The following is a 13,892-nucleotide window of genomic DNA, read 5'->3' on the forward strand; positions in this document are numbered from 1 at the left end:
AAAAAAAAATTAACGCTAATATTCCTTATTTAAATAATATCAAAATTAAGGATTAACCGGGGTCTTACAATCTCCCCCTCTTAGAACAATTTCGTTGTCGAAATTAATACCTTTATTCATGAATAGAGAATGATACTTCTTTTGCATATCTTCTTCCACTTTCCAGGTGGCTTCCTCCATATTATGATTTCTTCATAAAATCTTTACCAATGGTATATGTTTATTCCTTAATTTTTTCACCTTTCAATCCAAAATCTGCACTGGTTGTTCTTCATAGGTGAGGGTTTCATCTAACTCCACATCCTCAGTATGTAGAATGTGAGTGGGATTTAGGTGGTATTTCTTGAGTAATGAAACATGAAAGACATTGTGAATTCGAAACATACTAGTTGGCAATTCCAATTGATATGCCACCATCCCAACTCGTCGTTGAATCTTATACGGCCCTACATATCGGGGTTTCAATTTCTTTCCTTTTCTAGCCACAACGGTTCCCCTTAGTGGTGTAACCTTTAGGAATACCATGTCTCCTACCTCAAACTCCAAGTCTTTCTTTCAATGATCGGCATAACTCTTCTGCCGGTTCTGAGCTGTTTGTATTTTCTGGCAAATAATGTTGACCTTTTCTATTGTTTTTTCAATCCATGGTACTGTGGTCGAATCCAATACTTTCCTCTCACCTACTTCATTTCAAAAGATCGGTAAGCGGCACTTGTGCCCGTACAAGGCTTCATACGGTACCATTTGTATGGTGGACTGATAGCTGTTGTTATAGGCAAACTCGATCAAGGTGAGGTGTTGGTTTTAGTTCCCTTCAAAATCCATAACACATGATCCGAGCATGTCCTCAAGGGTTTGTATAGTTCTCTTCGATTGTCCATATGTCTGAGAATGGTAAGCTGTACTTAAATGTAGTTCAGAGCCCATAGTTTCTTGCATCCTTTGCCAGAATCGTGACACGAAGCGGGGATTTCTGTCCTAGACAATACTCACCGGTACTCCATGTAACCGTATAATTTCATCCAGATACAACTGAACTAGTTTTTCTAGAGAGTAATTCATGTTCACGGGAAGAAAATGAGCTAATTTAGTTAAACGGTCCACAATTACCCATATGGCATCATGTCCTTTTTGTGTCCGCGATAATCCTGAAACAAAATCCATCATAATGTTTTCCCATTTCCACTCTGGCACTTCCAAGGGGTGGAGTAACCCTGAAGGTTTTTGGTGTTCAACTTTAATCTGCTGGCAGGTTAGACACATTTGTACAAACTGCGCTATTTCCTTTTTCATGCTATCCCACCAGTATAACTTTTTCAAATTTTGGTACATTTTTGTCGTACCAGGATGTACAGTATACAGTGATCGGTAAGTTTCTTCCAATATCTCTCTTTTAATGTCTTTATTTTGCGATACAACCAACCGAGTGTGATACCTCAATACCCCATCTGAATTCATATTAAAGTCGAGTATCGATCCCTTTTCAACTTTCTTCTTCCATTTCTGCACCTGACAATCATCCTTCTGAGCTTCTTTTATACAAAGTATAAGAGTAGAAGTTATCGTAACATTGCTCACAAGCACTGCTGACGACTTAAGTTGAGGATTCCCTTCCCCAACTTTCTCTAATAGTTTCCACTCTTTTGCCTGCAAACTGGACACCTGAGTTTTACGGCTAAGAGCATCAGCTACTACATTAGCCTTCCTTGGATGATACTTAATGGTGCAATCATAATCCTCTAGGAACTCCATCCACCGACGTTGCCTCAAATTCAACTCTTTTTTGCGAAAATAAATACTTAAAACTCTTGTGGTCAGTGAATACCTCAAAAGTTATCCCGTACAAATAATGACACCACTTTTGAAGAGCAAAAACTACGGCTGCTAATTCCAAGTCATGGATGGAGTAGTTTTGCTCATGAGGTTTTAACTTCCGAGATGCGTACGTTATCACCTGCCTGTTTTGCATAAGTACACAGGCTAAACCCATCCGAGATGCATCTGTATATACCACAAAGCTGTCCTTTCCGTTGGACAAAGTCAAAATTGGTGCGGAAGTTAGTCGCCCTTTCAATTCTTGAAAACTGGCATCACACTTTATAGTCTAGACGAATTATTATGAATTTTGGTCAAATCTGCTATAGGTCCAGCTATCTTGGAAAAATCCTTGATAAAGCGGCGATAATATCCTGCCAACCTTAAGAAACTCTTAACTTCCATTGGACTTTCTGGTCGTTTCCATTTAGTGACCGCTTTACCTTAGCGAGGTTCATCGTTATACCATCTTTTAAAATAATGTGTCCTAAAAAGGATATTTTCTCCAACCAAAACTCACATTTGCTAAATTTGACATATAATTGGTGTTTTTTAAGAGTTTGTAGTACTAGCCGCAAGTGTTGTTCATGGTCCTCACGAGTTTTAGAGTAGACCAAAATATCATCAATAAATACCATAACAAATTGGTCTAGATAGGGTTTAAAAACTCGATACATTAGGTCCATGAACGCGGCTGGAGCGTTAGTCAATTCGAATGGCAGTTTTGGGATAACTGTAAATTCAAAATGTCCATACCGCGAATTAAAGGCAGTTTTGGGTACATCCTTCCTTCCTATCCTCAACTGGTAATATCCCTGCCTAAAATCCAACTTAGAAAATATAACTGCACCTTGTAGTTGATCAAACAACTCATCAATAAGTGGCAGGGGATATTTATTCTTAATGGTGAGATTATTCAACCCTCGGTAATCAATGCACATTCTTAATCCTCCATCTTTTTTCTTTACAAACAATATCGGGGCTCCCCGCGGCGACTCACTTTCCTGTATAAATTTTCGATCCAGTAATTCTTGTAACTGTGTTTTCAACTCCTTAAGTTCTGCAGGAGCCATACGATAAGAAGTTTTTGATATCGGCTCTGCTCCAGGATGCAAATCAATCTTAAATTCTATTTCCCTCTCCGGAGATGTCAATTCTTCGGGGAAAATCTCAGAAAACTCACATACCACCGGTACATTTTCTACCTTCAACTGATCCACCGGAGCATGAATCAATATTGTCAAATATCCTCGAGCACCTTTGCATAATAATTTTCGAGCCTGAATCCCAGAAATAAAAGTGATAGAAGTTAACTTTTCTCGTACATTTAATTGTAGTATAGGTTCACCCGGTATATGAAAGTTAACCTTCTTAGTACGGCAATTCAACTGTGCATAATATTTGACCAATCAATCCATCCCTAAGATGATATTGTATCCCTTAAGAGCTAGTTCAATAAGATCTACCAACAATTTTCGCTCTCCTATCCATATTTCACACCCCTTGTAAACCATATTAGCCATTAAACTCTTATTGGTAATGGAGATTTTTATTTCTAAGTCATATGATAATTGTTCAATTTTAACATCTATATGAGCCATAAATGTAGGGTTTACAAAATAATGCGTGGCACCAGGGTCTATTAGAACACTTGCGATACGCTGAAAAAGAGAGAGCGTACCTTCGATGACTGCTGAAGGGTCAGTCACCTCCTGTTGACCCATGGCATATACTTTGGCCGGTATTTTGGATCAATTTCCCGCTGCATTTGTTGACCTAGTCGTGGTCCCTTTTGCCGGTGGGATATGTCCTTCTTCTGCATCTTAGGACATTGGACAATCAGATGTTTCGTACTGCCACATTTGAAGCATTTTCGTACCGAACTATTCTTCCAACAGTTATCGTCTATGTGATTGCCCCTACAGAAACCACATGTTTGCCTAATTCCCGCACTTGACACTCTACGTTGAACACCCCTCTAGAGCCCTCGCCCTGCCTGACCTCTCCCAAGATTACCCCGGTTTGGGGTCCCTGCGGGTCATGGACCACCTGTTCCTCAACCTATCTTAGAGGGTGGCTCGCTTCTTGAGCTTTACCCGGCCGCAAAATTGCTCGAACTAGCTTGTCTCCTTTTCCAGTCATGGAAGGTTTTTACTTGTCCCCTAACAGTCTCAATTCTCTGAGCCTTTTCCAGTGCCTGGCTAAAAATGTCCAACTGAGTAGCCGCTAGTACCGCCTGAATCTCCACATTCAAGCCTTGAACGAAGAGACGGATTCACTTTTGCTCCGTTAGCACCAAATCCGGAGCGAAGCGAGAGAGTTTCGTAAACTGAGTTTCGTACTCCGCCACACTGGATGCCCCTTGGCGCAAGCGGATAAAGTCATCCTCCCACCTTTCTTGTACAATAGGGGGCAAATATTTCTCATTGAATTCTCGAGTAAAGTTGACCCACGTCCAGAGAGTCTGTTCCCACTCCCACTTGGCTTTAATCACATTCCACCAAACCGGGCGGCCCCCTCAAACTAAAAAACAGTAAAAGATATTTGTCGCTCCTCTGAATACCCAACCGCGACAAATATATCCAACATGCGGTCCAACCAACCCTTCGCTAAGTCAGGGTTAGATCCACCTATAAATTTCGGGGGTGCAAACTTTTGGAACCGTTCTAAGGCACGGTCCTCTCCCTCGTGATTACCCGCATTATTTTCAGGGTTTCCGGCATTACTCCCCTGGCCCTGACCCTGTTGATTAACCATTCGTTCTAACAGGTCAGCCATTCGCTGGATAGCTGTAACTACTTGATCCGGCTCATTTTTATTTTCTCCCTCGGGGCCTCGTTCTCGCCTTCTACCTCTACCTCGACCACTGGAGTCTATTTAGGTTCAAAAGTCTATAAATCAAGACATAACATGTACTTATTATTCGAGATATGAACAAAATAAAACACACAAAGTATAGATGCATATGCACAAAAGACATGCAAAAGATAAACCCAAAATATTGTACCCAAATATTTCCATATATTTACTATGTCACATCAAAAGATATGCAAGTTATCCGACATCCGGTCGGTACAAAACCCATTAAATACATGAGCACTCCGACTCCAAAATCTAGTCAGTCACCAGAGAATAAAAGAAACTAGTCATACTGGTTATAACAAAAGCATGTCAGATGATCAAAAGAAAATCCAAACAACGGCCCTATGCGCCTCCCGTAGGGCCCCAATCCCCAACATAGCCTAGAGTGTCCACCTTATCCATCGGCTTTGGACCGATAGCTCGTGGTGGTGCTTCCGCGGTCACATCTAACAGAACTTCACAGTCCAGCATGATCCCCCCGGACCCGCTCCCTCAACTGCCTCTTCATAGCGAAGAGGTGATGGTGTGTGTCGTGAAGCTGACGACGAAAAGCGTCCGTCCTCTCCTTTTCATCTCTGAGGCCCTGCTCCAACTCTCTAATGTGCAGAGCCTGCCTGTGAGCCACCCCTCTGGCCTCCTCTAACTGTCTAACTAAACGATTGTTCGCCTTCCCCAGGCGACGTAACTAGTCGTTCACCACCAAGACGACCTCGTTTGGGTAGCCGAACTTGTGTCAGCACTCGCATGGTCGGTTCAGTTAGCCAAAAGGTGAATACAACGTGTACGACCCCCCAGACCTCCTTTGAAATCGGAGTACACGCCGGCGTAGCACTTGGTTCACCGGGCCCCCCGCACTAGGAGGTCTCGGTCCTGGTCCTGATCCAATAGGTTCTCCGGCTTCCATTCCTACAAAATATTATTCAGTCAGTTCTTCAGTATTTCAGTTTAAAATAAATCATTTATTTTAAATAAAAGCATATATTCCTAATGCCTATCACGTATGTCCCAATTGTCCAAATCCTCTAACCTAGGCACTCTGATACCACCTATGATAACCCTACCGCGCCCAGAGGCGTACCAAAGGGTTTAGCGGACCGTCTGTCTAACTCGCACCAGGACTCGAAAACAAAAAAATAAATAAAACTATATAAACCAAAAGAGCACTATTCACAACATATACATTGGCTACATTGGCAAAAGAGTGTTATTTATATCCTCAAAAGTAGATATCTAGACCACTACATTATCCTATAATAATAACCAAAAGCAGGTAGTAGACCCTAAGAAGGGTCCTTACACGGATTACCAAAGCAAGAAGAAACATCTTAATTGTCTGACTATTACAAACTAAATCTAACTATACTAGTGATAGTGCCAAAAAGTCTCCCGCGTCGGCCCCTGTCAAGGAAAATAAAGGGAAAGCGGTAAATTATAAACTTAGTAAGTAAATGGGGTAAAAGCGTATATTACACATCAAGAGAAACAAACTATTTCACAAAGATGCCGAGTCAAACGCAAAAAGTAACAATACAAGTTAAGCATACAGGTTGGCTTCAAAACCAATTTATTTGCCATGTGTGACCTCCTGTCGACACTCCATCAACCACAAATAGGGGTCCGTAGAACTCCACTTGTACTCCCACCCGTACACCTTATCGCCCTCACTGGCCAGTCACCTCACAAAATGGCTCGAACAAACGAAATGAAATTGAACTTGATTCACAAACTTGGTGACCTCAAAATTAGGTTGGACTGATTTCGACCAAACCCCGGCCGACTCGAATAATTCGTCTAGGTCTTGAGATTGGACCCTACAAAAGTCACCCCGAACTACAAGTTCAAGGGGTTCAACTCCAAAATAATTCATATATACATCTCATATATAAACACAGGTGCAAATTAGGGTTTAGGTTGAGTGTGATCAAGTACACCCTCGCCTAAATACCCTCTCATCCATATCAAAGCACATAAGCAAGTTGTAGACACCAAATTTTGAGTGTTTTTAGTTTTTTAGTTTTTATTTTATTTTATTATTTTATTTTTAAGCTTTAGCATAGAATTTCTCGGGAAAAAGAAAAAGCATTCAAAAAATATGCTTTAGTTGTTTTGATTTAAATTCCATGTTTTCTTGAAGAAAAAAAGAAAAAGGAAAAAGAGAAAAACGAGAAAAAAGATGAAAATGGAAAATGAAAAAAAGGAAAATTGGATTTGCATTTTGTTGTTTCTAATGTTAATTAAATTTTTTTTTGTTTTTAATGTTTATTATTTTCAATTTTGTTATTTAAGTTTAAAAAAAAAAAGAGAAGAATGATACGCGACTTGCAAGCTGCGTTTTTTGCAGCTTGTAAGGAAGGGCTTCGGGCAGCCCTTAGCTGCAAATATAGGAGAGATGGCTGGGGTTTTAGGGTTGAGGTCCCATATAAATAGAAAAGAAGAAGCGCAGCTTTGGGGGGGGGAGTTTTTGGCAGCGGCTAAGAGAGATTAGGAGAGCAAGAGTAAGGAATAGAAAGAGCTTACGGCAAAAGAAGAGAAGGGGGTGGACGGCCACAAATCTGAAAGGGAAAAAGAAGAAAACAGCGGCTGAGAGCTAGAGAGTGAGGAGGGAGGAACCACCGTGAAGAAGAAAGCAGGGGGCTGGTCGGCCGTTGGAGTAAGAAAACAAAGGAGAGAAGCCAGAAAAGTCGTGAGCTTGAGAGAAGGAAAAGAAAGGGAACGCCGCAATAGGAGATTGAGAGAGTTTTGGAGAAGGGAGAGGATAGAAAGTGGCGACTGGGCTTGAGGGAATAAAGGCCGAGAGAAGGGAGTTTCGTTTGGGGGGCAAAAAAAAAAAGGAAAAACAGCAAGAACCGAGAGAGGGGGTCTGAGGCAAGAGCAAAAGGGAAAATCTGGAAGCTGGGGGAGGATCTAGTGGGCGGCGAAAAGAAAGAAACCAAGTCTGAGAAACCATAGAGAGGGAACGATCTGGATTTTGGGGGAGAGTTTTGAGGGAGCCACGGTGCAAGGCCGCGAAGAAACAACGCAAGAAAAGTCTGTCCAAGCCACCACAGTCCGCATCTGCCACTGCTGCTGTCCACCGTCGCCGCATCGAGCGCAACCTCCATCGCAGCCACCAACAACCACAACCCTTCTTCTCCCGCGTAGCCAACAAGTGGCCAACGGCCTGTACAAGAACTGGAGCCGCCTCCGCCACCAGAATCAGCCGTCACCGCCAGCGAAGCTCGCTGAAAGAGCATTTTCTTTTTTGTTTTGTCCCGAAGCCAAAGTCTGCAATTGGTTTCTTTTGATTTCTGGGGAGTACGCCTCCTTGCGGGTTCCTGCTGAGATTTCAGTTCCAGAAGAAGTGAAACAGGTAATATTTGACTCTCTTTCTCGTCGTTCTAATCTTCACATAGAACTAAATCTGCTAAGCTGAAATCTGGTCCTTTAATTCCTTTGCTGGGTCCCTGCTAAACCAATATGCATCGACCTCGTGTCTGATTGGGTTGAAACTAGATGCTCAGGGTTGCTGTCTTCTTGCCGTTTCTCCTTTGTTTGGTAGCTTAGTTGAGTTTTGCCGGCTCATGTTGCTGTTTTCTTGCCATTTTCTTGCTGTTTTCTTGTCGTTCATTTTGCTGCAACTTTGGTAGCTTAGTTGAATTTCTTTTGGTCACTCTATTGATGGTTAGTGCTTGTCGACTGGCATGCTTAGTTTTCTTTCTTGCCCTATGGTTGAATGTGCAATAGATCTAAGTAGCTGAAAGTTATGAAAATGGCGGCTGCCAATTTGCAGCAGAAACTCGCAAAGCTGTAGACAAAAATCAGCGAAGAAGAATTGCATGATCCGTTCTAATTCTGATTTTTCTTTCCTTTGCTTGTTCGGGTGTTGCAGTTGTGTGTTTGGATGCAAAGGTTTTGTGTATTTGGACCTGGAGTTTGACAAACAATAGACATGTTCTTGTTGGATAAAGAACCCATAAGAGTTGCATCGGAAACTTGCCGCATGTAATTGCTGATAAAATGACATGAAGTTGTAGAAAGCTTTTTCCAAATTTGCATGCGTGGTAGAGCATAGGGATGAAGAGTTTGATATAATTTTGAGTTTGGTTTTGATTTGAGATGGATTGTGTTTGGATTTTTGATCAAAAACGATGCTTTGTTGTTCATGGCAGCAATAGCAGAAAATTTTCCAGAACTACATGCTCCCCTTCTAAAGTTTTTCTTTTCTTTCTTGGTTTGTTTGGATGTTGAATTTTGCGAGTTCGTCGTTTGGGATCGAGGCTTTGATTTTGGGTTGAGATATTAGCTGAGTTTGGATGGACAGGTTACATTAGAATGAACACGATAAGTTGCAGAAATAACAATGGCTAGAAATTGCAGAAATATAAGCTTTCCCGTAAGCTTTGCATGAACTTGCATGGAAAGAACTTTCAATAATTGCCTTTTAACCCCTTGACTCCTAACTCATGCTGCTATGACCCAATCAATTAAATAATCTCCTCAATTTGGTCCTTGATAGTTTTAATTTTACAACTTCATTGCATGATTGTTTCAATTAATTACTATGCTTTGTTTCAATTGCAATTAAGTCATGACTTTAGGGGCTTTGTGACCAAGTGAGCTTGTGTTTGCTTATTTTCTTTAGTTTTTCTAAATAAATTGGTACCTTGACCATTTCTTTTATTTTGGAGGATAAATAAGTGATTTCACTCCGTTTAAGGCATCAACTCAAGGGAGGTATAACTTCTTTTATCCATTTTTTGTCTCTCCTATGTGATCCAACGTGCTAAGTGAAAATTGCATGTCTAATTTGCTTTCCTTGCCTTTCTTTAGTTCCTTTATTTCATTTACTCTTGCTTTTTATTTAAGTTATTCTTTATGGGGTATGTGTACACCTCTTGGCTTGTAATAGATATGGCTTGGAAAGCACTTGATGAAGACCTATTGAAGACGTGTGCCTAGCTAGCAAATGTAATAGGTTTATTAGCTTGATTGCTTGCTTTTGTTGCTATGTGTTAATTTGCTTTATTAGGCTCTTGCATCTAGTTGAGCATGCTAAGTGTTATGTGCTATGTGTTTATGAGTGTTTGGCATGTCTACTTGCTTTCTATAGCCATGGATGAATGTGATGGATGAATGTACGTCACCACACTAGTCCAACGCTAGTTGTGGCTCATTTATAGAAAGGGCTAGTCCAATGCTAGACCCAATAGGCCATCCCCTTTTCATTAGTGCATACTTGCATGTTCACTACATTTCATGCATTTTTCTTAGTTTTTTTATCATTTGGCATGCTCCTCCAATCCTTTTCCCCTTATTTTAGGCTTTTTGTATCTTCATGCTAGTTATAGGGTACATTTGCTTGAGAGTCCCCTTTCGATAAGGGAAACGAGCGAGTTTGGCTACAAAATAGCCTTTGCACGCTAGTTCTTCCTTCTAATCCAAGGGAAAACCAAAGTCGTAAAGTTAGAAGTCCTTCCCGTATCCGACTTGATGCATCCCCTTAGGGTCATACACTTGCATTCTTTTTTATATCACCTCTTCACCTTTTAATCACATTTTCTCATTTTTCTTAATCCACACTTTCTCAACATCTTTTTACCACTTATTTATTTCTCACCTCACAAATGGCACTCAAAATTACACTTATATGTATCTACTATTCTATTTTTCATCTATTTACACACGAACACCTTTATTTTATCACATTTGCACACTTGCACTTACCCTTTTTTACATTTCGCATCCTTCATACATTTTCACACTTGCACATATTTGAATCTTCATTTGCATTTTCCTATGACCTCTATGAGATTCTTCCTATTGGCCATCACAAATCCATGTGATTGGGACCAAAAATCTCATAAGAGACATGTAGATTTAGGTTTGCATTTTCCTTTCCATTTCGCATTCATCTAGTCACATCCAACATGCGATACATACCTTGGGTAGAAAAAAATTAGGAAAAGTGGGGCTAAGTCACGCAACTAGCTTTGGCTAGGATGAGGGAGTGCCTTAGGCTTTGCCTTTGCCTTCTCCCTTATTAAATGTGACCCCCGATCCCTTTTTCTGGTTACGAAGACCTAAGAGTTCTTAAAAAGGGGTTTGTTTACTTTGCTTTTTCAAAAACAAAAATAATTTTTGGGTGATTTGGTACACCCTAACTCCATACCAAGTGGCGACTCCATTTTTCATACAAAAAAACACTTTTTGAACTCTATTTGGCCAAATCGTCGCATTTTTAAGTCCCACGGCCTTTTATCTTCATTTTTCACACACGTTCACATACACACTACTTTCACACACACCCTACTTTCACACACACCACCTATCAAAAAGTGGGGCGTGACACAAGTTATATATAGAAACAGCCCGAATATTTACACAAAGAACAAGGATAGTAAAAGTGCGAAAATCGCGCCACGTATAATAGTTAGTAGGCCCCACTGGCTCCGTCTAACTCACCACCGTCTGTAATAGAAGATTGCACTACATTATTCCACAAACGACCACTAAAATGCGTAAATAAAGCGAAACGGCAAAACGGACACACACGCGCTCGGAAACGGCCGGCAAAACGGAAATGGCCGGCAAGACGGAAACGGGCAGATTTGCTACCCTAAACCGTTTTGACCATAAGTTAAACTATGAATGTCGGATTAAGGTGTATGAAGTACCGTTGCGAAGTTAAGAAGAAGGGTTACAATTTTCATGAAAATACCTCAACCCAGATCTCAATGGTTACAGGTCAAAATTGGGACAAACTGTTCTAGAATTTCATATTTAGGCTGACGGACAGGGTATGTTTGAATGACCATAACTCCTTGCTCACAAATGCAAGTCAGGAAATTTCAAAAGAAATAGACATCCAGTACATAAGGCTCTAACTTTTATGTTGTGACCAAACTTTGAATCAGTACAGAGCATAGGGAAGAACGGGTCCAAAGTTCGTGCTCAGAACTGACCAGCTTCAACGGCAATTCTGACACCTTACATTGTTTTGGGCATAACTAGAGTTACACTAATCGGATTGGGCTAAACTTTTGCAGGCACAACAAAGACTTAAGAAGCTACAACTTTCATGTTTTGGGCAAACCCTGAATCAATACGTAGCACAAAGAAAAATGGAGCCAAAGTTTGGGTTCTGAGCTGCCCTGTTTTCCAGTTTGAACGGTTTCGCGTGTCGCAAACGCATGATCCGTTTCTATGGTTCTCATGCAAGTTTTCTAACCAATTTCGTACCAAATAAAACACGCATATACTAGCTCCTAATTGTTTCACAAGAGACCCGAAATTTCTTTCCCAATTTAACCCCAAAATCTAGAAACACTAACCATGGTCTAGACTCTAATCTTACTAGCTCCAACTAGCTTCAAAATCTTAACTAACTAAACCCTAACCATTTAAGCCCTAACTCAACTAAACTAACTTCCCTTTAAACTAGGGTTTCATGACTAAACTGGATTTTGCTAAGATCCAACCATACAAGTAAAAATTAATACATCAAAGATTCTATTTACAAGTCAAATAACCAAATCAACTTAAAGAACCATGAAGCAAGAAACCCTAATTTCTTCCTAACCTTGACCGAATTTTATACAGCAATATATCACCAAAATAAACCATCAAACTACACTATAATCACCATATAAACCATAAAAGTGTTCAACCACAACAAGAGAATCACTTTCATGGCTTCAAGATTCATTCACCAAAAATCAACTTCTAAGTGAGATAATTTATCTTCAAGTAAGCCTTGCAAGTGATGAAACTACAACAAGCAAGTGCCCAAGTTGTTGCCCTAAGCTCCAAGATCAAGATGGATGGCTAAAACTTGGATGAACTTGGAAGAAATCCTCTCTTTTTCCTTGGCTTCAATCTCGGCTCTCTCTTTCTCTTTCTCTCTCTTGAAGTTTGTTTGGTTTATAACTATGTTTAGCTTGTATTTCCTTGGTATAATATAAGTCAAAAACTCCAAAAGATATTTTCACTTCAACCAATCACACAAAATTTTGAATTTTGCTCTTTAGCCCTTACACCTTCACTTTTTCTTTCTTGCACTCTTACCCATAAATATATGAAAAGCTTTCAATTAACTCCATAGATTATATATTTAATCTAGTCTAAAATCTTTAATCACACTTAATCACTTCACTAACCACCCTTCTATCTTAATCACCCATTCTTAATCATCCCTTATTCCACATAAAAGCAACTCAACAACATACTTTTTAACATGGGCAAAATCAAAGGTTTTAAATCCAACTTAGGGTTTCTAATGGATTGTAACACTAGAGATTTTAGTAATATTCCAAATTAGAATTTTCAAATTATTTAAGCAAAATAACATGTTAAAGAATTACCACCAACCTTAAAACTAGGTTTTATAGCAAAAAAAAAAATAATGCTAATATTCCTTATTCAAATAATATCAAAATTAAGGACTAACCGGGGTCTTACATCTTCTCCTAGTTTAAGATGATTACTAAGTGATTTGCAAATTGTGTGTAAATTTTGGAGTGATTTGATGAAGAATTGAAGCAAGAGATTGAGGAGAGTGGGTGGAGAAAATTCTGGTCTTGCTCTTCCTTGAGAGGTTCGGCTGTTTGAGGGTGTGTGAGGGAGGAAAATCTGATGTAGTTGGCTTCTAATGGAAGCTTAAAATACGTGGCCCAAAATTACTCCAAATCCACTAAGAAAATAATGCGCGCGTGCGCGTTTCGTACTTATTTTCTCTCGAATTTGTTTTACTTGTGTCCTAAATCTTTAATGCGCTTCCATTTATACTATTATTATTCACTCTTAATAGTCTAAAAATAAGAGTCTAATATCCCTCAAATAATTGCACTCGCGAAAACGTGTACTTCCGATTTGTGCGCGATAATACGAAATTTTTAAGGAATTCTTATAACGATGGTACAACTATCTAGTACTTGGGGATTTAAAAATAAAAATAACTATTTTAAGACTAATGTATAAGTTTTCTATTTCCAAACTCATTGAACCCTTGAATCGATTATTACCTCCAAACGCGTATTCACTATTCTCACTAAATGAGTTTTTAAAAATTAATTTTGGTAACTAGTCATTTTAAAAATATATGTAAGCCATAATTCCATGTAGTTAGGTCTAAAAAGGTTGGAATAAAACATTCGAAGCAAACAAGTATTTAAATATTTAAATAAGTTAGAAATAGGGATTTAAAATAAGTAATTTTGCGAGTCCTCACAATTACACAA

The 13,892-nt window shown here is 39.6% G+C and overlaps 1 protein-coding gene across 1 annotated transcript; it reads right to left on the reverse strand.

Annotated features, from left to right (window-relative positions):
* Positions 1–978: 978 nt before the first annotated feature.
* On the reverse strand, positions 979–7,910 carry LOC140013422 (uncharacterized). The gene is made up of 3 exons (XM_072062699.1): positions 7,608–7,910; positions 2,572–3,095; positions 979–1,705 (listed from the first exon to the last, which is right to left on the reverse strand). The coding sequence occupies exons 1-3, from the start codon at positions 7,908–7,910 to the stop codon at positions 979–981; spliced, it is 1,554 nt and encodes a 517-aa protein (XP_071918800.1).
* Between the last annotated feature and the right edge of the window lie 5,982 nt (positions 7,911–13,892).

The sequence above is a fragment of the Coffea arabica genome, chromosome 8c, assembly GCF_036785885.1.
Source record: "Coffea arabica cultivar ET-39 chromosome 8c, Coffea Arabica ET-39 HiFi, whole genome shotgun sequence".
Taxonomy (NCBI): domain Eukaryota; kingdom Viridiplantae; phylum Streptophyta; class Magnoliopsida; order Gentianales; family Rubiaceae; genus Coffea; species Coffea arabica.

Bases quoted from the DNA above. Each gene is read 5' to 3' on its own strand.
- LOC140013422 (XM_072062699.1), bottom strand. From the start codon at position 7,910: ATGCTCTTTCAGCGAGCTTCGCTGGCGGTGACGGCTGATTCTGGTGGC. The intron at 3,096-7,607 runs GTTTCTTTCTTT...TCTGGGATTCAG, and splicing joins TCTATGGTTTCTCAGACTTG to GCTCGAAAATTATTATGCAA. The intron at 1,706-2,571 runs GTATGGACATTT...GTATCATCCAAG, and splicing joins AAAACTGCCTTTAATTCGCG to GAAGGCTAATGTAGTAGCTG.